The sequence below is a fragment of the Cephus cinctus genome, unplaced genomic scaffold (assembly GCF_000341935.2).
Source record: "Cephus cinctus unplaced genomic scaffold, Ccin1 Ccin1_scaffold0087, whole genome shotgun sequence".
Classification (NCBI taxonomy): domain Eukaryota; kingdom Metazoa; phylum Arthropoda; class Insecta; order Hymenoptera; family Cephidae; genus Cephus; species Cephus cinctus.
The window spans coordinates 870,763-897,649 of NW_014332826.1; the positions used below are offsets into that span (position 1 = coordinate 870,763).

Here is a 26,887-nt window from a genome sequence, read left to right on the forward strand (position 1 = left end):
TCCGTTTCATGTGATGCTATTTGAATGAAACACTATTCCGATTTACTCTTGTATCTCCAGAATTTTTGTAAGATTATCACGTTATCGCCACCTCGCACCAGTGAAGTATACCTGTATACATATAACCTTAAAATCTATAATTTTCATATAACAGTAAGACTACACAAAATTCGCAATGCAAAGGATTAACTGCTTACTTCGTTAACGCGCATGCTGAAATAGTTAAGTAGTTAAATATAGTAGTCGGTCCGTGGTAATTTTGCAGGCTACACGTTCTACGGGAATAACTCGTAGAAGGCAATTCGGTTGGCTGATCGCTGCTCTCCTTTGTTACAGTATACCGAAAAATGACATACAGACGTATAAAGGAGAAACGAGGAAGAGAATAAACGAACAAGAATAATGACTGCAGGAGAGAATTAAAAGGGAGAGAAGTCAGCGACACGGAAGTGTCCGCTTCGTGGTTCGGTCAGGTATGCACCTAGTGGGCGTGCATTAAAATGCATATCTGCGAATGCACGAAGCGTAGCGCATAAGGCGCAGTTCGCAGACACCGTGTTTAGGAACGGGACGCAGCAGTCGCTTGAAAATGAAGTCCTTAAAAGAAACTAAGATGAAATTGACTAGAAGTTGCGAGCCAGAGCTTCCTCGCATATGAAACGAGCATGGGGTGATCGGATAATTATTTTCAAAATAATATTCTCATATATCGATAATTCTCCCAAAAAAATTTTTTCAATATCAGGGTATTCGATGTATTTGAAAATAATTATAAAATCCTCTATAATTACCAGTACCTGCTAGTCCAATATAGTGATAGTATACATATATATTTACGGAGGTTTAAGCAAGTTATAAGGACACGCGTCTAATAGATTAACGTAATGCGAGCCGATTTAACAATCTGAAGCTGAAATGGTTTTGCAATTAACTTCGCACCGTCCAACTGTTAGTTAATACGCTCCTGGTCGACGGCCTTTCCCACTGTTTTTCGACGGTTAATCGAATTAGATGAGAATGGCAGAGATAAAGTGGCATGACCATGACGGGAGGAAGTGTGTTGTGCAGTGCCGAAGCCTTGACGAGGGCTGACAGAAACTAAGTATGGGCTAATTATAATGGCTACGCTGCGCGTTCGATAACTGTATCTTAATATTGTGCGTTTATTTTCCATGGTTAGAAACAGAGAGAATTATTATTCCACTTATGTGTGGTATCTTTCACTTTCTCTCGTGGGTGTCGTCTTTGACGAAAAAAATAGTACTGAACACTGTCAGCGTCCGGTGTGGATTCGTTCGTCAGAAAGCCCAGGCTCGGTTATCGTAACGATAGGATTGTATGTCTAGCCAAGCCCTCGACATGGCGCAGGGAGTGAAAGCGACATGGTGAACCCGCTTACGAGGCAACCATATACTTTTACTCGAACCAAACCGTGGCTGCAGCTGTATTATAATACCTTCTTGCTCGGCAGTCCCTGGCATAGTTACCCGGGTTACAAATGGAAAGCCTGCCGCTGCCCGCCTCGCTCCGACTTGTCAGAGTTGGACTTTTGTGAACCTTTCGATCGCGAAAGCGAGAACCGCGCTCGGTTAACGAAGTAGCCGTATAAAATAGTGGCTAAACAAACCCGGTGAGATTCGTGAAAGCCGTGAAATCGGCTTAGAAATGAATATTGAGAAATCTTGGCATAAACGTTTCGCGTATTGTTGATAGGACTCTCGAGGTTTTATTATACGTGTATATACTATATATATATATATATATCGTCGTAGGCTGAAAAAAAAACTGATTCGTGCTCTCTATGGCGCCTATGTGGACGAACTCGGTTCGCAGCTCTGTCGTAGCTGCTCATTCGAAGTACACGTAAACACCAAGGAGATCTTGATCGTAACGTTATCGCTGAGAACGTGCGCTTTAATTGGACCGGAAGACCTCATCCGTCGATACGCAAAGAGGACTGATGATTACAAGGAGAAGTATTACGGACAAAGGGGTGGCCATATGTTTGGCAGGACAATGGCTATAGGGAATATAAAAATCAATGCTTGCAGAGAGGGAACCGATGAGCCCCATTGACCAGTCCCTGGGATCCCTCGGTCGACCTCGTCGAGGGAGTTTAGCCCCTCTAAGATGGTTTCCGATTCTCCCTGGGTCCCTTCTGAACGTTCTCCGACCCCTCGTTCATTTAACATCCTCTCACCCTCGCTCGCCATGGCACCGTCCTTATACCCCATCGAAACGGCAGCCTCGCATTCGAGAGCCCCCAAAGCGGCGCTATTCATTCATTTCACTTCAGGGCTGGAGAGCCTGAAGCCTGGAAGCCTGGAAGCCTGAAACGCACCGGTGTTCCCAACTTACCGTTTCTCATCCTTAGCAACTTTTCGAATGTCCCTCTTTTCTCATTCAAACTTGTCCCTTGCACCCTCGTAGACTTCAGCCTCCCTGTGTGTCGACGTCAACTTGGTTCGGAGTCTGTACGATAACAGGCCAACTCGAATACTCGATATAATCATTTCTCGTATACACTTCTCGGGAGTTTTTCAATTCAATTTACAAAACCGTCTCCGTTCGAGGAACTCATTCGATTTCAATTTGTCGAGAGCACTGTGAATTTCTAGGTAACTGGATAAACTACCCGCCCCCTCGTAAGAGCATCAGGAGAAAAACAAGCATCCTCCGTCATTGTCCTCGTCGCTCGAAGAACTAGAAAAAAAAAAAAAAAAAGAAAAAGAAACGCAAACCTGAAAATGAGTTATCGCAATTGGCAACCCTGGATATAACCCTCCGCGTCGTTTCCCTCGCATCTGCCACCCTTGAGCCACACTCCCTGTCTGACTTTGCCGAATCCAACGGCACAGAGCCGCGAGAGAAGATGAAGGAATCTGAGGTGGGATCCTCCCTTCTTCTTATTCCATCTGCCACCCATCGTATCAGCCTCATGGAATCCTAAACGTACAATGCTAATCCGTTCCGTGGCCGGAATGGATTCCACATTCCGCATTCCGGCATTCCTGTAGTCATCTGCTGCCAGCGTGAATCACCACGTCCACAATGAATGCCATAACAAGTTCACGTTCCCACATACCGTGGCGGAACGTTATCGGTACTCGAAGCGATCAAAGAAACAAATACAGCAGGATCCTAATAGCGTATGAAATATCTGATAAGTCTAATGAAACCGCCTCAATCCTCTTGGAGAAAGTATATGATCCAATCGAGATCAATGAACATTGGCCATTTCGTTCTGGATCGAAGACAGGGACTTGATCAATGATCGATGCCACCTGGCCGACCCAGTATTAAGGTTAATCAGGTGGGAGAGAAAAGGCGCTGCTAATCTCACGGAATTGACGTTGAGGATTGAGGTTGACGGTAAATCCTTTCTGTAAGCTAAAAGACGATCTATTGATTTAGGTTCGATCTACAAATCGCTTCATTCCGCTTCTTTACCTTCGTTCCAAGCGCATGCGGACAATCGTTCCTTTCTTTCGCGAGCTGCCCTGACCTTTCGATCAGAACTGGATTGCGTTTCGTTGTATCATCGACGCCGTAGAATAACGGCCAATCAAATTACATGAGATTAATTCTATCTCCCTGCACCTCTTTGAAATAAATCGTTCCGATTGTGGTTAATCGAATCCGTAAAAATTTAACGATTTTTATATAAAAATTCATATCGTTTTACTCCATACCATTTACATTCCCAAAATTTGTATATTTTTGACATTCCTGTATTTTCATCGATTCCTATTGGTATCTTAGCGTGACATTAGAATTTAACGCTCTTTGTGAATCACCCTGTTTATGGTATATACGTACGCGTATGTATTTACGTATGAGATAATTTCATGTGTCGCTTTCCGTTAACTTTATTTTTAAACCTCGATCATCGTGGTCAACCTTTATAGTGATCCAGTACTCTATGGAGCATCGAAGATTAATTTACATCGTGCAATTAGTAGATCGTAATTTTGCTCGAGTTCGAAGCGTGTCATTTGTCATGTAGCGACACCCACGAACGTTTAATTGATATGTATGTAAGTAATGGGTCTGGTGTTTGCTAGTAGGTAAGGCATAAATATATATCTACAATTATGCCTATATCATGCTGATAGATAACTGCAGGAGGATAACTGAAGATAAGGATAATTTATCCCTATTTAAAGCGTGCTTCCAGATCAATGAAAAATTACGTTACGTCTGTTTTGTGTATTTAGTTTCTTTACCAGGGGAAACCCAGACTGATCAATGGATATTTAAATCGAGTATTTTTTCCGATCTTATCCATTCACATTGTCGATTATGGAAAAACGACGTGGCTCGTGATATTTATCATATATAGATAAAAAAAAAAAAGAACCAAAAAAATTACATCTCGTGACAAGCCAATTTTTTTACTTTCTCTTATGCGCGGAAATACTAGTAAAATATTTCCGTATCTCTATTAATATTGTACTTAGAAATCTACGGCGAGCGTGGGTGTATAAAATACATTAGGCTGTAAGGATGCCTCGTGAGATTTTGGAGTTTTCCATGACACCATTATCAGTTTTTGAAAAGCCACCATAAACGCATAAAATTTATTAGTGGCGCATCGCACCGTTTAAATCTCCATAATCCAAGACTTCGGATTGAATTATCGCCGAGAATTTCGCACGGTCTATTAACTTCTACAAGTAGGTACTCATCGTGCCATTATGTCCGTATTCTGTTCCGCATGAGGCCATTACCGAATAGGGCTTTTTGGGATATGCATCGATCATACGAAATGGCAGATCGTGCTAGCTGTTAATAACGCGACACGAGGATGGAATATCAAGCAGATCTCACCTGCCAACTGCCAACCAATTCCGACGTGATGTAGCGCGTTCTTTATTTACCACGGCAAACACTTTCTTCTGGCAGCCACGCTTTCTGCTTTGTTTCCACTCAGACGTTTCCCTTCCACGTTCCGTCTCTATAATACTCTCGTACACACCTACCTAACCTAACCTACCTGTCTTAAGGTGCGACTTCAACGAGAAAATAAGGTCCCTCCTACTGTACTTAAAATGTACTGTACCAAGGCCTCTGAGCTTTTCAATGCTAGATCGAAAATCTGATACCCCTGTTCGACCTCCTACGACATAAACATCTAGACTCAAAAGTTTCACTTACAAAAAGTTCCCGATAAGGGCGAACCGAAAGATCCGCCATTGAAATGGGACATTCGTAAAATAACTTCAGTTTTAACATTGAAATAAATGTATTCCTTCATACTCCTCGTGAGTTGATATTGCTAACTTTTTAAGCCCTGTTAGCTTGGTCTAGTTCAGGAGTCTCCCGTTGGCTGATTAACGTCACTTCCAAGGCGCAGGGTATATATCAAAGGCAGACGCTTGGAAATGCAATGTTCTCGGCGCGTATAATAACGAATGTAGACTAAAGCGTGTGGTCGTCTGGAGTGCCGAGCAGTGTGGCATAATGGAGGCTCGAAAACGAGGCGAAGTGAGGTGAAGAGAGCTGACCTACTGTCGCAAGTGGCTCAGGGCCGTCGCTGTCCAAATCGACTCCCCCTGCCTTCTCTCCCTGTCCTCCGTCCGACATCCAGTATAGTATTCAGGTCTCTATCTAGCCCCTATGGCCTCTGCCTGTGACCCCTTGCCTTTCTTTCCCTTGTTAGTTCTTCCCTTTCTAATATTCTAACCCTGCCCATCGACCTGACCGACCCGCGCAGGGACGAGCCCCCTTTTACACGTTCTAGTGCCGCTCTAGTCAATGAAGCTTCGAGCACCTGACGAACAAAATCGTAGTTCGCGTTGCCCCGGTTGTCTGAGCTGAGCACAACAATTTTCAAACTCTTCGAATGCTTTGGATATAGGTTCTTGTGGAATGTCGTATCTTTTACCTGGTTGACCTTGCAACTTATTGATTTCTAATTAGCTAACCAGCCAACCGACACGATAAATCTTCCGCAGTCCACCCTTTCAGTTTGTTCAACGACCGAGCCAAGTTTTTTTTTCTTTTCCTTCCTCTCGAAGAACTGAACTCGGCCAACTCGCAGTCTGACTGCTACTCGAATATATAAGTAATGAAGTGGTAGGGATACTTTCGCGGATGTTGAATGCCGCGAAATTCAAATCAAGAATAGGATGTTGATGTAAATATAGGATTTTTTTTTTTTCATGAAAGGAACATCAAGGTGAATCTTATAGCATTTATCTGAAAAGACCTTTAAGCCATCCGAAATCTTATCAGCTAAGCGATTCCCTGCGATTTAACCTGTAATCTGCCTTAGTACCCAAGTAAACTCTTGATATCTTATACGTGACATATAGCAACGTGGGAGACAATCGTCTGGCGACGTAAATGTCCTCTGCGTGTCATTTCCTTTTTATCCATCCGACCCAACCGATTCCCATAGTATTGACAACCCTATAAAAATGTTCCTAATTCGTCGGAACCTCATACAATGACAAGAACCGTTTGTTAAATTTGCTGGAAAAATGGAAAGTGCTATAAAAAGAAAACCCAATACCGCCTGTAAAAGAGGCCAAAGTTTACCTTAGGCAGAATTAAGAGTGCTTTTAGAAAATTTCTTAATTGACGTTTTTAACTTATACGTATAGTATATACCGGAAGGGTACGGTATATAGAACCTACTAAAAGAAAGGGTTAGGTACCAAAAGGTGCCTCCTGGACCTTTTCAAAGCAATTCAAACAAATTTTCCAGAAGGAATCACTCGAGCGGAATTTCAGTTCATTGTAAGCGGGCACTTTCGATAATAACAATAATAATAGTATAACACTGCCGCCTCACAGGGCAGAGTGAAAATCAGCGCGGCAAACGGCAAGAGAGAACTTTCAAATTGGCTGTTCTTTTTATACCTACCTCGAACCGATGCCCGCACTCGCTATTTTCACCAGCAGCAGAGTAGTGTGTTTTCACCGCACGCCCATGTTTGAATCGCTTTACTTTCCTCTCGCACTCTATTTCAACTTTTCTTATTTCGAGCGCCACGCCGTTGCGCGAAACTGTTAATGGAAGCGACACGTTCCTTCTTCTGCGTCAATAACGCAAAAGGTTCGCGTACTCGCTCGCCAGAGTTTGCGCAGGTAATTAAACGGCACAGGACCTGTATAGATACGTATACGTTGTACGAGGAAACAAAACTGCACGGTTCATGAATATTGTTAGGTTAGGTTATACCAGATACTCGAGCTAACTGCATTACGTGGATGCAATAAAAATTTGTGTGCATTCGAGAGTCAATAAATATATGAACGATTTATTTACATATATTGATTAAATAATATATGATAAATAATAAAAATACAATTATTTCCTTACGCGTAGCGATTCCCGTATCCACGGCTCGAGCGACGTATCATAAGACGTTTATTAACAATCGTCACTTGTCGCCACGTTATTTCAGAATACCAAACAGCCGAATGGCCATACGTCACTCATTTCACATCCAACTTCAGCTTTCCTCTTGAGATCTAATTATCGTCACACAAGGACTTCTGAGTTAAAACTTAACACGATAAGGTTTTTTCCCCAGTTGTGGTTTCCTTTGCCGTTTTTCCCCCGATTATTTGTACATCCGACTTTCCTGATAAGTAATAATGGCATCCTCTTATTTTTTTCTGATTACAGATGTCCCTTTGCTGAGCCATCGCCAGGCGTGATTGGCTCAGAAAGAGCTATGTGCCCAAGTGAGTAAAGCTATTCGATATAATAAAAAAAATTAATAAATTTAATTACCAATCATCCCCCACCACGCTTCATGTTTCCCTATTCCACGTCCAGCGACCAATCAGCAATTATAGCCAACGGACCACAGTAGCATTCAACGAAAGCACGTGGTGTCGCGTCGCGCTTCGGCAAGAAGGAACTGAATTTTCGGATTTCAATTGCAATACCTGGACTTTTATATTTACGTCTCACTGTATGTATCTCGTGCGCTTGGTCAACGAGATAGTCATTCCAGATGCACGTGCGCCGTCCGCCGAAGTGCGTAGCGGCCTTTTCTTTAAACCAGAAGCACGTTTTGTCCTCTTCTCACGTGGAGTCCATCTGGTTCGCTTATAGCTCTACCTCAGTTTATCGTACAGTCATACAAGAAACGAGTATAGGATTCATATTATTAGTAATACCATCATATCGTAAATATCTCCTCCGACAGCTTCTCGTAAATACGTGTAGTGGGTGTATACTGTATGAATTCAGCAATTTGTTCCGTAACGTAAGCAGTCCATGTGTCTATTGTAAATATGCAAAAATGACATCACGCGTCCTCGGTTACATAAAGATATCGCAGCTGACACGATATCACATATGTACGTAGGCTGATATAATTCGAATCACGCGTACCCGCCCATAACGTATGTATCGCTTGGCGTCCGATCGTTTACTACCAAACAGTTTGACGTTACGGATGAGATCTAATATCCCTATACCATCAACCGTATCTTACTGTATACTTTTATTTTCGTAATTATTTAACACGAAATCGTAACACGGGAACTCCTATCACTGCTGTGTGCCCATAGTACAGACAGATGGAGCGATCCGATCGAAGTCACACCAGGTTCTAATTTATTCTCGGGAAGCCTTGCATGCGCATTGCTTTTGTCGTCACTGGCTAACCTTGGTCACTACGTCGAGTGGCACTGCTGCCTATCGGCAGTGTCCTAAGGATCGCGAAAATCCGCACTGTGATATTATCAATTGGAATAATTATTCGAGGCAAAGTATTCGGTATCAATGGCTGAGGTCAATTTTTAAGTTATGGGTCTTCGTAGGTGTTACCTGTTGATATATCCTTTGGATCGTCCAGGAAACATTTCTTCAGTGTCAACTTCCGGACCTATCTGACCCTTCGAAACGCGAATGGTATTCTAGGTATATACGCGTGGACGGATAAGTGTAAGAGAATCAATATACCGGGAACAGGCACGGTAAATGCGATAGGGGCGATAAGAACGATAAGAGGGGAGGTCTAGCATGGAGGAAGCGAAGGTTCCTTTGTCGTCCACTCGCGTTCCTCGATAATTCGGCTTCCTCGGGAACAGAAGCTTCCGATGTCGAGCCCATCGATTCGAGAAGCAGCGTAACTTGCGCTTCGACGGTTGCCTTGTTCCTGGATTATACTCGCTTACGTAACTAAGAGAATCCATCGCACAATGGCGAGCACCGGCTCGGGGACGACTATCGAAATGGTTATTTTAGACGGTGAGGTCGTCTAGGACGAGTAAAACAAGCAGCGAGGACGCCCTGTGCACCTCTCACTACTCCATTCCACGCGCCAAGCCCACGCCGTAACCCTAGCTTGACCTCCAACGTTTCCGGTCCACCTCCCCTGCCGCGATCCACGACAATCGTTAAGAATAATCATACGTCAATTCTAATGAGTCTTTGAAGCTCTCGCAGAGGTCTTTCAGCCTCTCTCTCTCTCTCTCTCTCTCGAGCTCTTTGACCAGTCGAGGACCTCGGTCGTTTGTTTCGTGAATCTTTTAAGTACACGCCTGTATTTATATACGTGTCTTTGTCGGGTGTGCGACACGATTGTCCGAACGGAGTCGACGGCTTTCCGGAGCGAGTTCATGCTCCGTGATTCAGACACCTTTTAAATTTGAATCCGGCCTAAATTGCTGCTCTCTCGTACGATTGTGTCAGATACGACAGAACGGGCGTGCTTTCTCCGCTTTCGGATCGGCCCGACAGTTTCTCGGTTTGATCTTTCAAAGATCTCGGAACGCAGTTTCTCCCTTGTCTCGTATACCGAGAATCTCTTGCGTCAGAGTCTCCAACGCATGTCCGTTGTGGATCAATACCGAAATAACTGTGCTTGCGAAATCTCGAGATTTGCGAGAACAAATAATAAACTCGATTTTCTTTTTTCTTTTTTTTTTTTTTCTTTTCTCGTTCCGGGATATTTCACTGGTCGTACGGAAAACGAAGAATCTTTCACTAGCAGCTGTCGCCGTAATAACGTAACCTTGCCACTCGCACCTTACGTATGCTCGATAAGATAACACAAGGCATACGTCACACTCCGTTATCTCGGACATCTGCAGCGTCGAAAAGATTAAAAAGTATATTACATCCCGCCGATGAGGTATCCTTGATTTTTATAAATCTTCAAAGAGTATAACCTCGCTACCGAAAAAGAGAGTCTGTCTCGACGCGATAGTCAGGCCCAATGGCGATCAAAACCTCGCGAACTCGATACGCCCTTGGCTTCGATTCTACGAGACGGTAGAAGACAGGAAACTTCACTCTCGCGACTTCACGTCGCTCCGGTTGAGCCTCGCCGAGTCCCATAATAATTCACCTCCCTTTTTCTCATACCTTATCCCTCTCGCGATTTCTCGAACGTCCCTCTCCTGGGACTCGCGCCGAAGTTTCAGATCGCGTTCCCGTCGAACGTTTCTTCCGAAGGCACCAGTCGCTATGCTTTATTGTTTCACGTAAATTCTCCCACAAATTAAACCGAAGCAAGTAGTCCTCCAAGTGCAAGGTGCAACCTCGTTCAGACACCTTGACCGGTATTGAGGAGTATACGGCAAAGGGCTTACACGTTGGCGAATCGTTCTCACGTCTATCGCATCGAACGAAATATACATTGCGCGTATCCTAATAGAATTTTTCGTCGCTCAATTGAAAACATGCCGGTATTGGCACCTCGTTAAAAGGTCTTGCAATATGTATAACGAGGGTGTCCATAATGCGCTCCCTGTAGAAGGAAATCCGTTTGGCCATTCAACTGGGAATTTCTGTCTGAAGTAACGACGATTGTGATCTTTACTTACTCGACCCTCAAAAAGATATATTAAATCTCCCTCGCTCCTCTTACGTCATCATAAAGTTATAACCCTCCTGTGGCACCCTCTCAGTTTTCGAATACTCCACCTCTACCTCGGGGTAGGCAGCCAACGAGTGGATAGGCGGGGTTTGGGTCTTGTGAAATATGGGAGGACGAGCAGTCATGGGGTAGAATCGTGGTAGGTACCGGGAGGGTAGATCATTGATCCGCGAGTACTTCGCTTCCGCATAGCAAACTCGAAACTGAGACGCACGTGCTGTGCGTTCTTCTGGGTAAATCTGCTACGTACTGAAACATATATGAGTCTTATTGTTAACCCTTTTTTTCAATATAAAAAAATTTTAGAGAATCACACCACAAGAAGAACTATCGCGTACGATCGATTTCGAGATCAAGGATGATTTTTTGAGGGTCTCATGCCACGGATCCGTCACGATTAATTCGTTTGATATCGTAAGACTTGGAATACTCCAAGAATGCGATAGGACCACGTACTTGAAATTCGCTAGCGATAGATTTTACAAGCACCCTCAAGGCCGACAATAATAAATTGGAGGAAGTGACTATGTATGTGTACAAAGATGGCTTCCCAGCTTTAGAAATGGAAGAGGGTCGAGAGTGATCTTCTAAGCGTTCTTATTTCTCAAGGATTCCCCTTCCGGGAAATAGTCTGTCCAAACTCCCCTTAAAGAGGATCGAAATCCTTCTGGAGTCCTGCGCACTTTGCTTTCCTACCTATAAACCAGATCTCCCTCTTTTGCCCTCTCCTTTCGTCTCCTCGCCACCCGAACGTATTAACCTCTTCTCGCTATTCACCCCTGCGCTCTCTCCGACGCGTCCGCAGGACCTAATGTCGCGTCGAACGGAACGCTCTGTACTCGTTTCTTTGCCTTGGTCAATTAGCCTAGCTTAGCTTAGAAGTTGAAAACACTCGATCATAATGCCTGATATGTAATCTTTCGTAGGAAAAGTCAGCAATCTCACAATCAGAGAAATTAATTGAGCAACGGCCAAGGCTTTTGAGTTTACCAAGGAAATCCATCGAGTGGAATCGATTGGATATATTCGGTGTATGGCATTGACGTCAAATACAGCCGATGCAGGGAAGTCTAGGGTAGATGAGCTCCAAGTGAGCGGAGTAAGTGGGCAAAACGGCAATGATTTTCTACACGTGCAGATTCTCATTTTCTCCGCTTCAAGTAGTCACGTGGACGTTGGGCGCAAGGTCAACGAGTCTGCGCCCCCTGGACTTCTCTTCTTTTTCGCATACAATAAGCCATCCCGTCGGCTATACCGTCGGCTATACCGTCGGCTATACCTTACGGTTAAACCATATATCTGCGCGTTTCGATAGCACAATGTCTAATTTCACTTGTTGTATCTCTTACTCTTATGGGTTCTGCGGATGACAGCGTGGTGCTGGGATGACGCTTTTCAAATTTATAATTAATCTCACTTACTGTCCTGTGTAGCCGGGATAAATAATGTTTAATGAAAATTGTCAATATGATTTTTTAATTATCTTCACAATTAACATGTAAGTACTTTGAAGCCCCTTCGTAATTTCTACATCGAGGTTAACAGCGCAAATAACGTATAAAGGTTACGCGTCGCCTTTAGTGAAAATAGAGGAAGTATGATTCGTCATTCAAATTATTCAAATGATGTAAATAAAATTTATGAAACTGTGTCAGAGGTCATCGAACTGATCATTCGTAGCCGTACTTTTTTTTTTAGATGACCCGTCGTAACTGCTCTAACGATTCGCAAAGTACAACCGGATTTCACTGAGGGAACTTTCTTCGGCTGGACAAAGAGTCGAGCGCGAAGTTACGGTACGACTCTCGAAACCAATAACTCGTTTAACGGAGAGTCGGAGCGTGCAATTTGGAGCGCGCCGACTCAAGGCGACGAATCGGTATCGTTTTACTTTCGATATCGAGCTTATAAATCAAGGTATCGGTAAACCGTCTACCCGAGCCACTACCAACATAAGCGTATTTGTGCCGGCGATCGCCGGTCTCCGCGGCCCCGAGAATCGTCGCAATCGACCCCGTTTTTATCACAAAGGAAACGTCCCTGTCTGGAATGTCAATGATCGATCGATACGTTGCAATTATTCTTTTTTAATGTATACGAACAGCGTCCAATATAGATGCCGGCCCCTAGGAAATCATTAAATTACAATCACCCAGTGTCATTGGCACTCCAGTTGTGAATCTAACGATTCGAAGATCCGTGACCACCCTCGAGGACGATCTAAACACGGGTACTTGACGTGACACCTACGGTAACAAAGTTGGATACCTACTTACGAGCCACTAGGACTCTTCTGCCTTGACCGAGTTGAGCGAGGCCCGTATCGGATCTCCATCTCGACTTTGACTTGATTATCACGGATATTATAGGATCTGTTGCTCCCCATCGAAAGATAGTCATACGATACTCCGATAAGGCGCTCCGATGGATTTCATTGATTTTTTGTTCACGGGCTGTTACAAAGTGCAAATCGCCGCGTTGAAACAGCTAGGAACGTTTCTGAGCTTGCACCGTGTACTGACGAATTCACCTTTAACGAGATCTGGCTTAAAGCTTTTAGATACGGGATTGATCGCTGACGGATGATCTTATCCATCGGGTAAATATGTATTTCACACAGTTAAACCAATAAACTTTGACACGTAGATTAATTTTCTATTTTATATGTCTAGTAGGTGGGTCGATCTCTAATAGGATTAATGCGCTTAGATACTCCAATGTAGATCAGTCCTCTATTTCACGCTCGACCAGCCTACTTATTCACGTATGCTAGGTGCACACATGAGTATCCTTTTGTCCAATCACGTGTCGCTCTTGGGGATATCTCGTCGTGCGATACGAAACTCCACACTGGTAGATATTCGGTCTGCTCTCAATTTCACTGTACCATTTTAGCTTTCCCAATGGCTGAAGACCGTTCACTGTAAGATCTTGCTCTCTGTTTTCCATCATAGAGAGAGAGAGAGAGAGAGAGAAATTACAGAGCTACGTTCTGTATGAAGATATTTGACAAATTTGAAAATTGCATAAATTATATAATTTGTTTCATTATCAATCAGCTTATCAATGATAACGTAAAATCCCTGAAATTTTCTACTTTCGTATGATTACCACAAATGGAAGAGAGAGAAAGACAATCTTATGGTTATAGCTCCATCGTACCATTATTAACACCGTATCTCCTACTGATACGTCACACTGCAACCGCACACTGCAAGCGCATGTAAGTGCAGCCAGATGCCAAAGTGCGATTATTTACATTTGATAAAACTCCCTTTCGACGCCACGCGTTCTTCTTGGACGGCGTCCAATTTTCAGCGAGCAATTACGTGTAGGCACGAGCAAGTCCCCAGTAATGCTGCTCATAGTTTTCCTTAGTGGAATCTTAATACAAGCGAAGAGAAGTGAATCACGGCAACCCGGAAAGAAGTTACACGGAGAATCACCGTGTCTCAGAAGGAAAGGTCGAAATCCTATGATAAGTTCTATATATCCGATCCAATAAAGAACGAAGCACAAAGTTCAGTCCGTTCGGAACGGATTCGCACCCAAGCTAGAAACTGAACACGATCGATCCTCTTGATCAGTGGCCTCCTGCCGAAAATAATGTCACCCGTAATTGCAACGATTACGCTCCAGCGAATGAGCTTGTTTCGTGGTTACACTATACATAGTGCTACACGTGTATCCAAGCTATGGTGTGACAGGGTGCGCTATGGTCATAGCACATAGTAGGTAGGTAGGTTCGTATCGACCGAATAGTCGCTCGTCCCGTGACCTGACCTCGCCTGAACCCTCCATTCCACTCCTCGTCGCTCGCCCTAACACAATCACCTCCACGTAACCTCTACCAATACCACTATCGCGTAGCAGCGCCACTACCACTTGGCGATGAGGAGCACCATCGGTGGCAGTGCTTCTGCTTCGCCATGGTAGGAAGAGGCGGCGAGGAGGAGGTAAGGGGGAGGTACAAGCGCAGCACTTTCTATACTCTGTGTGAAGTTACCAAACTGGAACGACTTGGTCGAAAACTAAAACTGAGTATACGTATATACGTACCTCTTTATTACATGGACACCTAGTATAATTCTGGTACCCGGATACATGTCCTGCGCAAGGACGCTAACCAGAGCAAGGACCCTCGCGGTCTTTTAGAGAGTGGACAGTAAGGGGTTTAGTTTACATTGCCGCGCTATAGGGAAACCGTACTGACTTATCTTATAGCGAATAACAAGCGAGTGCTCTCTGTTCACTTTGACGCAGGTAGAATATCGTTACGTGGTACTCTTGTCTGCGTAGAAGGTTCAATGTCGAGTTGCGTAACGTTCGAATGACTTTGTGCCCTTGATGCGAGTAGCGGCGTCGCCTTGTATGCATTGAACAGTCGTTTACTGAAATTCAACCGAGCTAGTGTAGCTATGGAGGTGCCTTTGAATGGTCCAGAGGACAGGATAAGGTAGGCTAATTTTAGGACGTTCTCTCCTTAAGCTGCCGTTACACGGGGAGCGTAGACGTATATGGAAAATACGGTGGATCACAGTGGGACTGAGCACACGGAGAGGGTGTATGTGAAATTTCTATAACGTATCTCTCGGGAGGTTACGGCTCGATAAAGTTTTCTCTGTACCGAGAGTCCTTAGCCCACGCACGCGAAGGTTGAGCGTGACAATTTTGGAACCTCGGCAGAAACACTTTAAATGGCCTGTGGATCTCGATCGAGTTCCTGGAGAGTGTGCGAGATCCTTAGACTTCTCTTTGGCTCGTACGACCAGTGGGATTTGGGTGGTCTTATTGGTGTTGAGAAAGAAAATTATTACGGGTAACGCGAATTTACCTTTAAAACCATTCATCCTTATCTAATCGGGATCGAGGCAGATAACGCTTCTTATGAAACTCGCTTGTATTAGAAAGGACGTTAGATGGGTGGATGTGGGTGGTGTCGAAAATTTTTAGTTTGGCAGTGGCGACATCTCTCGAGGGAATTTTGATGAACGTTAAACAGGAATTCCGGGAACAATGGTTTTACTATTATTAAAGATTACTCTCCGATTCGCTTAACCTAACTTGACGCTGTTGTCTAAACTGTTGGATTTATAAAAAAAAAAAAAAAAAACTGTCTTTTGGATTTATGAATTTGGATGAAGTGGTTTTCCCACTTTTTCTGAAACTTTTTTTTCTCTTTTTTTTTTCTCACAAACTTTCTCCCCCGGAAACCCAAAACAACGGTATAAAGACTGTGAATTTTTGCGAAAGCCTTTTTCCACGTTAAATTCCAATTCGCGTAATAGCAATTCGGCGACTTCGAGTCTCCATATAACATCGCTTTCACCTATCTAAGAGCCATCCGCAAGCGTTTCAGTTTGTCCGATTTTCTCTAAATTCATCGACCCGTCAAATCCAACAGCCGTATATGAAAAAGGTTTCCCCAGCAACAACGTCGTGTAATACGAAGCCTCGAGCCAGCACGACACAAGCTGCGTTTCCACGTACGATATGCATACATTGTAGACGCAAATATTTTCGCAGGCTCCGCTCAAACAGAGATGACCGTGAATAACGATTAATAACGTAAAGGTCATTGTTATTGGCCTTCGATACTCTGCAATTCCTCTCTGTATACCGTATGCGACCCGCCCTCATACACTGGATAAGCGCAAACATACGAGCAAATATTGTCACACGAGTCTGCTCTCTATGAGTGTGCCTGTAAAAAGTGCAACGCCGACTTATCGGTAAACTCTCCGCTGTGATCCACGACTCGTGGATTTTAACACAGTATACAACAGATTCAAGGTACTGCTTTATTGCCGCACTGTACCCTGAATAGCTGTTTCCCATAGCCTTACGACACTTTTAGGCTCCTCCGTCAAGAAAAGCTCCTCTTCGCTCGCTTTAACCTTCGATACTTCTATAAAGTCTATAAGAAAAAACCCCATTAGGATAGCCAGGCTAATATGCTTTAAGAAGCATGTGCAGCGGTGGGCACTGCTATTCGTGTCGCTGGTGCTAACGGCAATGCCTGCTTGTCGCGGCACAGCAGCAGGGCTGATGCTATTGGTCCAGGCTCCCTTTTATCCGTGCATATCCTGTCGTAGCCACGTGCATCGTACATTACGCGTACACACTCCTGTACACGTGCAAATCGACAGACAACCTGGCTGACGATGTAGCCGAGTTAGTGTGTACCATATTGGGAAACTCGGTGCAGTCTGAAAGTGTACAAATAGAGTGAGTGAAGGGGTAGTAGACCGCAGTCTGGCTCAACTTGCACGGCTGCACGGTAAATTGTAATATGCCTGCATCGTGATGACTCCACTCAGCACTTCTCCCCTCTCTCTCTCTCTCTCTCTCTCTCTCTCTCTCTCTCTCTCTCCCCAGTACTCCCTTTTCCTCATCATCTGGCCTCGCCTCGTTTATTAGAGGACCGAGCCAACGCCATCTGGATTTACGTATTATTATGCATCGCTGGAGGCGACGCGAAGCAACACCGAGAGTTTTTCAATGGCTGACTGGCACTCGGGCCAGGGGGTAGTACAGGGTTGACTAGTGTGGGAGCCGTGCCAGACGGATACACAATGGGGTGTGCGCTGAGCCACAGGACGGAACGCAAGAGAAAAAATTCTCGAAGCCTTCTTAAGTTTCTGCGAAGCGGAAGTTATATTTATGCGGGAGATTTGCTACCGATTATTTATGAGGAACATTGGCATTGGGACAAGGCATATATTTAGGGAGATATTACTTTTTTCTTTTTCTTTCTTATTTCTTTTCCATCTTCGCTCCTTAGGCTTTCTTCGCCTTGAGTCTGCGCACGCTCGCACGCACACCTTCTGCGACGTGGCTCTTGATCAAAATGAATGGTTCTGCGCAACCCTCGCCTAATGGGATTGTCGAATGACGGGGATCTTGTATACCTCTAATCCAATGGAGAACAAAAGACTTTTACCTAGACTTCTTGCGAATGGAACAGTGATAAAATTCCTTTGCGCTATAAATTTTAACTAGTACCTTAATCCGAGCATACGTGTATCGTTGCGACTGTTAAATTGCGTTAATCACATTTTTCAGTATTCACTTCACAAAAATCATTTGCACAACCGTTAACTCATTTCAAATGGATTCACTAACGTCGATCGGATTATGCTAATAGGATATCAAATTTGTATCAATAATCCCGAACCCACAGGTACTGGGAATGTATCATATTTCCAAGAGTATTAGAACCGGTACCAGGCTGGTCCTCTGAAAATTACCAAAGCACATTCTCTCTCTCTCTCTCTCTCTCTCTCTCTCTCTCTCTCTCTCTCCCAGTTGTTCGTAACTAGTTCGAGGAGTAACACGATTGTTGGCAGGAGCCAAGACCCATTCCCTTTGCTTTTTCGAAAATCCCCGGTCCCCCCTTGACCTCGACGAGGCCCAACGAGGAATATCCGAAAGTTGTATTCACGGCCCAAATGACTGCCCTCGTAAAGTACTATCGTAATGTATATACATACATAACACATAATGCAGCACATTGAGTGGTGAAGAAAGAGAGAGAGCGAGAGAAAACAGCGTGAACGATAAGGATAGACAAGGAGTAGGACGCAGTGGGGACAAACCGTTGACGATGGTGGGAAATCGTATACAGTTCTCCAGGACGGTGAAGTAGGAGTAAGAGATGTAGCGAAGTGAGGGCCGTTCTCCGTGCGCTACGCCCCAGTTTGTATGGCGGGCGCAACCACAGCTGGACCGTGAAAGCACAGAGCCTATTTTATCTGAAAAGCACAGAGATATATGACATGGAGTTTTTCTCTAGAAAATAATGAAGAAAGCATTTCCTCGGCCAGGCTGCTTTTTCTTCGAATTCTCATGACCGAGAAGACTGTACAGCGACAGGTATATCCCAGTTCTGTGGATAGGATACATAGAGAGTGGCAGGTACAAGTAAAAATCTTTTTAAAAAATTGTAAGGGTGAAACGCTTTGAAGATTTCTTGTGAAAATATATGTATATCTTTGTTATTAAACTCGCGAGCGATTCAGTGCAAACTTGGAGCAAGGATGATAGCAGCGAAGATCATTCGTGTCAGCCTAGGGCATTTAGTCAGTTTGAACGATCGAGCGGACAATCGCTCACTGTTCTGACGTAACCGTGCGAATTAATTCAGTTCAGGCGCCTGGCTCGTGCCACTACTAACTTGAGAAAGTTACGTGACCTGTATCAAGTGCCTCTGCGCACGGTGTGTAGGTAGAAAATTGTTTAACGGATGTTGCCGGGATTAGGGCAGCGGTCAACGCATGACCGACCTGGGAAGGATCAGAGCGGCTGCGAAACCTTAGTACCGGTTTAGCGTTTGGCTCTACCTATTTCCGGCTAATCGATAGATTTGGGCCCAGTTTATGTGGTCAGTGGTCAGTGCCGGAGCGTCGAGGGACATTCGAAGCGAGAGACTGTGGATTGGAGCGATTTCTTTGTGAGAGATATCACTGCCGTGGACACGAATTTGACATTGAACTTAACTGCTGTTGGAATAAGAATTGTGTCGGTGACACACGGACATGGGTTAACGGCGAATTCCTTGGCAGTGTCCGAGCACCTGTGATTAATCATACTCGAATTACTGTTCGCATACGATCTTTGTAAAAGCGCGCCAGCAGCTAATTTACTATTAATAGGCGAACGAGAGCTCGTGCTGTCGATAATGACCATTTTAACGTGCGCTAAATCGCAAGGTCGACATATAATGAAAATGAAGGTTGTGCATTATGATGTTAAAATTGACGTCGTTAGCAATCGCCGTGTTACGAAAAGAGGCGTTTGGCACGTTCTCTGAATATCGCGTGGAAACACGCGTCCTCGCTGGCTTTGAATTCACAGAGGTGACTCTACTATATTCGACTTTAAGGCTGCGCGAGCGGGATCGAGTCTGCTTAACGAGGCGGTTATTAAGTGACTAAGTTTTCCGCGGAAGGGAAAGTCGAGAAATCGAAATCGAGCGGGAGCGACGTGATGCTTGAAAGTGTCCAAGGGAATTGAAGTAGCTACGAAAAGAGGTATGGAGGGTATATCTATACGCACGAGTACCCAGCATAGGGATTGTAAAAATAAATTATCAACGATCTACAGCGACACTAGGGTTATTCAAAGAAAAGCACGCGACTACGTCTGATACATAGTATTGTGTACGCCGCTTTATCGGTTATTTATATTAGCGTGAAGAACGAACAGAATCCACGTTCGTTAGTGCAACGCACGAAAGAATTCTTAGAAAGCATATTCCTCGATAACGTGAAAGGTAAAATTTAATTTCAAGCGAAACCAAACAACTAGATTTTCAGGGCCATTCCTAATAGGAAAGAGTTCAAGGAGACCCTTTTACCTCGGACCTCTTACCTTTCTTCCGCCCTTATCTCAAATTTAACGATTACGGAATCATTATAGAAACAAGCGAAGCGGCTCGCAATACCTCAACTCTGTTTATCCACCTCCACACACTGGTAAAATCGAGGTCCAAGCTCCGGCTACAATGCGTGTCGATTCGCTAACTGTATTTCGGTGGCAACCTCGATACCAACCAACACGACCCACCGTCTCCAACTCTCGCCCGATCCCGGAATAAATAACATTCGTGATTCCGGAGTATCGTCGATTCCCCCTCCTGAATAAACTTAACGACCCTACATCCACCCACACGACCTCTCCGCAGATACTTTCCCCAGGAATTCTACCATGAGGACAGGACATCATCGTCGCTGCCCTCGCTTCACCATTTCCTGTGCTCGCACCCGCCGGCCCTGCAAACGGAGCCATCAGTCGTCGCGCTCGTCCGCACGAGGTCGAGTCAATTCGTAGTAGGGGAATCTCCTCGTCGAGTGGGCCGAAGTCCTCCGGAGATTGTCGAAGGGAGCGCTCGAGCTTGCGGAAACGCACGAGCGTCCGAGTGGTGGGGAGAAAATACTGTTCAGTCCTGCGGCTCAGTCGAGCTAGCATCGAGGTCGGAGACGGAATTGAGACCGGTGATCGGATTCGGCGACAGTTGCGTCCGAGCCGCTTAGCGCACACGACAGTTGACGGTGGCAAGCTGCCGTAGTGAGGTCGAGCCCCCACGCTGCACCGTCTCTTCCTTTCTCTATTTTCCTCGCTCTCCCCGACTCTTCTTCATCATCCTTTATCTAACCCTCCGTTTGTGCACCCTGACACTCTCAGCTCGTACCTGGTACTCCAGCTCATTGTCGAATCCATCCTCTGGCTATCGTATACGATCCCACCTCCTACATCTGAACTCCCCTCAGGGCTCGTATGTCGCTAAACACCGTCAGCATAACGTGACAGTAAACACGCGCGAGTGACAGTGCTTTATTCAAACGAAGCAATCCGAATTAACCGGTCACTGCGATAGAGGTTATTATTCGGCGAACGTACAAGATCTACGAGATTATTCCCAGAAAGCACAGTGCTGTGTGATGACACGCTCGTATTATCATAATTACGGAATACGTGTGCATGTGTCCAGTGGGGTTTAACATCAAGTTGTTCGCCAATCTGGATACCTTACCGACCACGATATCTGGATTATCTCATGACAGGATGGCGCTGGCGCGGTAGGTACACCCAAACATCAGTCTTCGGAGTACCTTGATATATTTCTGATCGTCCTACGATTATTTTGGGCCCTATACGGAGGCCACTCCCGACATAGATACACTGTTCTCGATAATTTAACTGTAGATTACCTTATGTCTGACGTTTATCGTCGCAGTATGCCTATTGAATCTTTTCTCATATGCAGTGATTCTAATTCTTAATCCGATCAACTTTAATTTGTTTTCTTTGTTTCGCTGTAACGTATACGACAAAGCCTCAGCCTAGTCCGTATAAGGTCACCGAGCTACAAAGGTCGTTGTATCGACTCTCCGCCTGCACCGGAGCACCGGCCATTGTCCACCTGTCAGAAACGGTCCGCGATACAAAAGCATTCTTTCCAACCATAGAAAATTAATCGTGGCTTCGTACGAGGCTGAAACGTTCCGACCGTGCTACAACTATCCTAACGAGAATACACGCTCCAGATTTCTAATTTCGTTTAACAGTTTACGGCCGGTCACCGGCCCGTTTACACGGCCCACAATACCAATCTAGAATCAAAGCCACTGATAAAACCAGCCTATAAGATCATTTTTAGAATGTACACGTATATACCGTCCAACCTAATGGCCCCACTGTAAAATCAACTTTAGAAAAGTACATACCTAAACTATCCTCAAAATTCCTATCGAATACTCGCCCGTACAAATATTCTTCTTGAAAAGTGTCCGTCCTCGTTTATCCCTCAAAGCCAGCTGGCAGCTTTCCCAAGCAGTCCAGAAAAATTCGGTACTTTTGAAGATTCTTTGTTCCGTCCCTCTCTTAACAGGCAACGGGTCCTTTGTGTTATATACTTGGGATCGACCGCGTTCGTTGAAAAGGAGGAATGATTCTGACGGATAACCAAAAAGAGCCAGCATCCACTACGACTCGTTAAAAATTTGCAATTTTTCTTGAATTTCAAAATAAAGACACCCGCTCTTGCTCACAAAAATTCCAAATTACAATCCAGTCGATGAATCGTCATCGTACGTGGCTCTTTCATTTATTCACTTCATGGAATACTCAATTTCCATAGTCCTGCAATAATTTCTGCCTGTTCCGAAACGCATAACCAAACCGATACGATGAATCACTCTGCGGGATTGCATGGGAAACAGGCTACTTCGGTTGACCCAGCGTAATTCATGAGTGTGATTCGTGGCAATCGTCATACGAGCATAGGCGCACACGTACGGAACAAAGAATGAGGAGAGTGCCGTATAATGAGTAAGAGGCAAATATCTCAAAGGACATCGTGTTCGAACGATCGCGTATAGGAAAAGATTGAAAACGTCACAATTAGTTTACGACTGATACGGTATAAACGAAACGTATTGTCGTTCGTTGCGAACGGTAATAAAATTTCACGATAAAATTCAATCGCGCGTTATTATCGGGCTGGTACGCCATTAGGACGTTACACGCGAAATATTAAATTGTGTATCGGGAGCTAAGACGAATTAATCCAAATAATTTATTCGTTTCCAAATTAAATCGTCGACTCTCTTTGTTTCCCCCTCGGAACAGATCCCTCTCAAGCTCGTATTCTCGGATATTTCGTCCAACCGTTCGAAATCCGTTATTTTTCATAGCGGTATATTCTTAGCATTTTTTCTCATCCTCCTACTCGTCGTTCTGGTTCTGTTTTCTTCGGCGCCCGAACGATTACGCTGCGTTTGCGCACTATGCCACATTCACTCCTATGGAAGCCGCACGACCTTCGGTTCTCACAGCTAAGACATATGTGAAGTAGGTAGCCAGCTGTCGCCTGTAGGTATTTAAGAGCAAGGGTGAATTTCGTCTCGGTCTTTTAATACGTATATGAAATATTTCGTATCTTCTAATTGTTTGACATTTCATTTAATCGATGCCAGCTGTCTAGTCACCGTGAAATGGATTGTCGGACTTGAAACTGGTCATGTGTAACGTCGAATCCCATTGCTTCCGGTGTCAGACGAAAAGTCCACGTTTACTCGTTACGAATAATAGGAAGGACTGTTCTCCATAGGCGTTCTAACAGTCTCGCTAAATTTCTCTTCGCACGCAAACAAAAAAACATTATTACTCAAAGTGGCTCACTCGTCGAAATCCTCAGTTGAATTTCCCGCCGTAGCTACTGCAGTCCTTCGATAACGTGGATCGACTTTCGACTTTAATATCGGATCATCCGGAGAACTCCTCCGGGTCGGGATTTATCGAATGTTCAAGAGATATTTTCAATCTTTCTTATTCCTTCTGTAAAAGGGTTCGTCTTCCCTCTCTGTTTTTTCTTCCATTTAAACTCAAGCGATTCCAAGGCGCTGCTCCTTCCTCCTATCTAACGTAAGTCGCACAAACATCCTGCAGTCCTACGGCAGCCGCGAACACTCGAAAAGGCTGTTTGTTACGCGCGCATCGAAGCCACTCGAGAAACGTCTCTCCGATATTCCCTTTGGTATCTCGATCTTTGAAGATGAACGCGTGGCGGAGCAGAACGAAAAATTAAAATGTGTATGTCTGGCAAAAGTCTTTGCAGAAAGGACTTCTCTAAGACAAAAAAAAAGTGCTTACGATTCGAGTACTCGTCTCGGCAAGAACAAACCTTATACCTCCCTGGAGCGAAGGGGACACTTTCTGTTCGGATACAAAGAGACGGTATTGCCAATTATTTACAAGACTGTAAGGACTCGCCGATATAATAGCGCCTCGGAGAATACTGATTAAGCGATACGTATACACGTATTTCTTTCCATACGTTTGCAGTAATGTTTTGACTCGCTCCCATTCGCGCCGTTGCGAGTCTTGTTTATCGTACTGGGAATCGTTGCCGATTGGCACAAAGAAAACAGCACGGTATATTCCCGTCGGTAAAACAGTTTCGTCATACGGGTATCACGTATCGCGTTATATTTTGTATATTCACGATGGTATTTTGCCGATACATCGCTGTTTCTGCATTTATCGCGTAACCGTTCGGCTTGTGCAAAATTTACACACACGTTGCAAAATTACGTACATGCACACTCTTTTCGGGCATTTGAAATTATACCTGCTCCACTTAAAAGTGCCATAACACTCTTTCCAATCCCGTAAGGTGTACGACGTAGGAGGAATCGGCAAAGCGAGTACCTGGTACGGATGATTGATAAACGCATCGTCGATTACTAGAATGATCATCGATTTGATTTCTATAGCTCTGAGTGCATTGTGTACAGTATGCACTCGGCGTTCGAAACGTCTGCTTTCATTCTCCTCTCGATCTCGAACTGCCATTATTCCCTGCTGAATGGAGGCCTTTGTCACAGTGCGGGTATCGTGCTAGCAAACACTTTTAATTAATTGGATCGTCCCTGTGTGCTTCTCGGCGCGGCGTTAATTGTCCGGACGTGTGTGTCGCTGTGCTCGTCACGATAATACGTTGGAAGGAGTACATGTCCAAGAGGATGGATTGATAGAGCGATGACGAGTTCCTAATTATAATACCGAAATCATGGGGACAGCGTTGCCTGGTTTTCGCGTCGTTCCGTAGGTCATATCAATATATGTATACACAGTGCGTGAATTATTTTCGTTCTGACCAACTCACTTCTACCGTCCTGAAATACGATTACGAAGTGGCGTTTAATTATAATAAACTATATGCCATCCAGGGTGACGAGCGAATAATTATTTCTCTCGCGTGGCCGAAGGCTCTGCATGTTTTACTTGGAGTTGAAAGTTATTTATGTTTTCTCAATTGATATCCATTGGCACGTACGCTCACGTGCGGCTCTGACGATTTTTGGAAATTTTTATCTCGATCGCCTCGCTGTCAAGCGGAAATATTTATATGGCGAAAGTGGGATGTACACGCTGCACGTGTGCCATTCTGTACGTATACGATTTGTCCTTTATGTGTATACTCTTTTATATATAGCTGCCAGCAGACGTATCGCAGTGCTCGATGCGTGACTTAGTGGACGATGAACGGAATTATCATGGAGAACGTCGAAGCTAACAGATCCTCCTCTTTCTGCTCCTCCTTTTCCATCCTCCCGCCGTGCACTCGGCGAAATGAAATGAGCCGAGCACAAAGGAAGGAAGGAAGGTCGGGTGTCCTCACTGCGTGGCAACCTTCGTTTCAAGGGTACAGGGCCGTCCGTCCGGTCTCCCTCTCGATCTCCCTTCCTTTCTCCTCCTGTCCCTCAGTCCTCTCTACCTACCCCTCTTTACGTTAATGGCTTTGGAATTTCTCGAAATTCAAAACCCACGTTCTTGCCAGTGTAGTCGTCCCACTCTCCCCTTCTTCCTCGAATGGGACGTCGTTTTAGCTGCCCGATCGTAAAGGTCGAAAAAATTTATACAGGCAGATGCCATATTCCTTTCCTTCTCAAATCTGTTCTTTCATTCCACCCTGCGTTGTATTCCAAACTTTCACGAATATATCTATACTCGTTCTACGCCATGCTGCTAACTTTGTCACTCTTTATCCGTAGCAACGGTCGTCTTCTGTAATACGGAATACAGATTGAAAAATCCATTCTATACTTTCGCTTGATTTACGATTAATGGATGACGGGCGAGACCTCGAAGGATACAGCACTTGGTATTACTGGCGGAAGGGTCCTATTTACCCGGACGATTAACTGTCCCACGAATATCGATCTCGTCTCGAGTTCAAAGACAGAGAGCCGTATGCAGCGGAGACTCAATCCCACGTCGCTCTCGAAGCTCTTGGCTCGTCATGAATATTTTCCGTCCATAATCCCGTTCTGCCCTCCTCAGCTACGTCCACATGGGAATATATTTTTGCCGGGGCTCAATGTTATTCTTCCAAGGGAGGAGATGGGAACGCCAATTCCCTCGTTCCCTCTCTTGCGGGCTGGTCTTGGGTTGGTCTTGCAGGGCCAGTGCCCTGGGACGTGGGATACCGGACGACCTTGGCTCTCATGGCCAATTTGCGAGGTCCAGTACGCGGTGGCCCTACGACCGTCTTATTAGCTCAATCTGTACCGGGAACGATCTTTTTCTTTTTTTCCTCGTCCATTCGCTAAGGTTCTTCCAATTAGGCAGCCACGATGTATCGGCAACTTCCTTTCCCTGGGATACGAAGCTCCGTGGAGCGCTTAACACGCGACACCAGGAGCAAATGACTGTCGCTGGTATAGGCTTAATGGCTCAAACTTCCCACAGAGAAGGGACGCGCACGGTTGCTTATGAAAAATCGTAGCAAGGGCGAAAAGCACTAGGTGGTCCGTAGTGTTATGGTAATCATCAATGTTTTACCCCGTACGAGGGATATATTCTCACATTGGGTTCCCATTGGTTCATCCCTAGTCCCTATGGGTATATATTCGTAATACAAATGGAGCTATACCGACGCAAGGGACACGACGTACATTTTACGTAAGGAGTTCACGCACACGTGTGATATTCTCATCCCTCCTCCTAGCCGCCGCCTCCCCCCCCCCCCC

General features: G+C 44.8%; 1 protein-coding gene across 6 annotated transcripts in view; it reads left to right on the plus strand.

Moving 5' to 3' along the window:
• LOC107272003 (protein roadkill) overlaps nt 1–26,887 on the plus strand; it is a 60,907-nt gene that overhangs the window by 18,236 nt on the left and 15,784 nt on the right. For 3 of the 6 annotated variants that reach the window (XM_015748691.2, XM_015748700.2, XM_015748725.2), the window contains exon 1: nt 20,795–21,430. The exons of 1 other annotated variant lie outside the window; for it this stretch is intronic. In XM_015748691.2, the coding sequence (XP_015604177.1) occupies nt 21,333–21,430 (98 nt within the window). In that variant the 5' untranslated portion in view covers nt 20,795–21,332. Of the gene's footprint in view, nt 1–7,633; nt 7,699–15,286; nt 15,307–20,794; nt 21,431–26,887 lie in introns of those variants that run through there. 2 more of the 6 variants (XM_025089533.1, XM_025089527.1) reach the window with 2 other exon arrangements.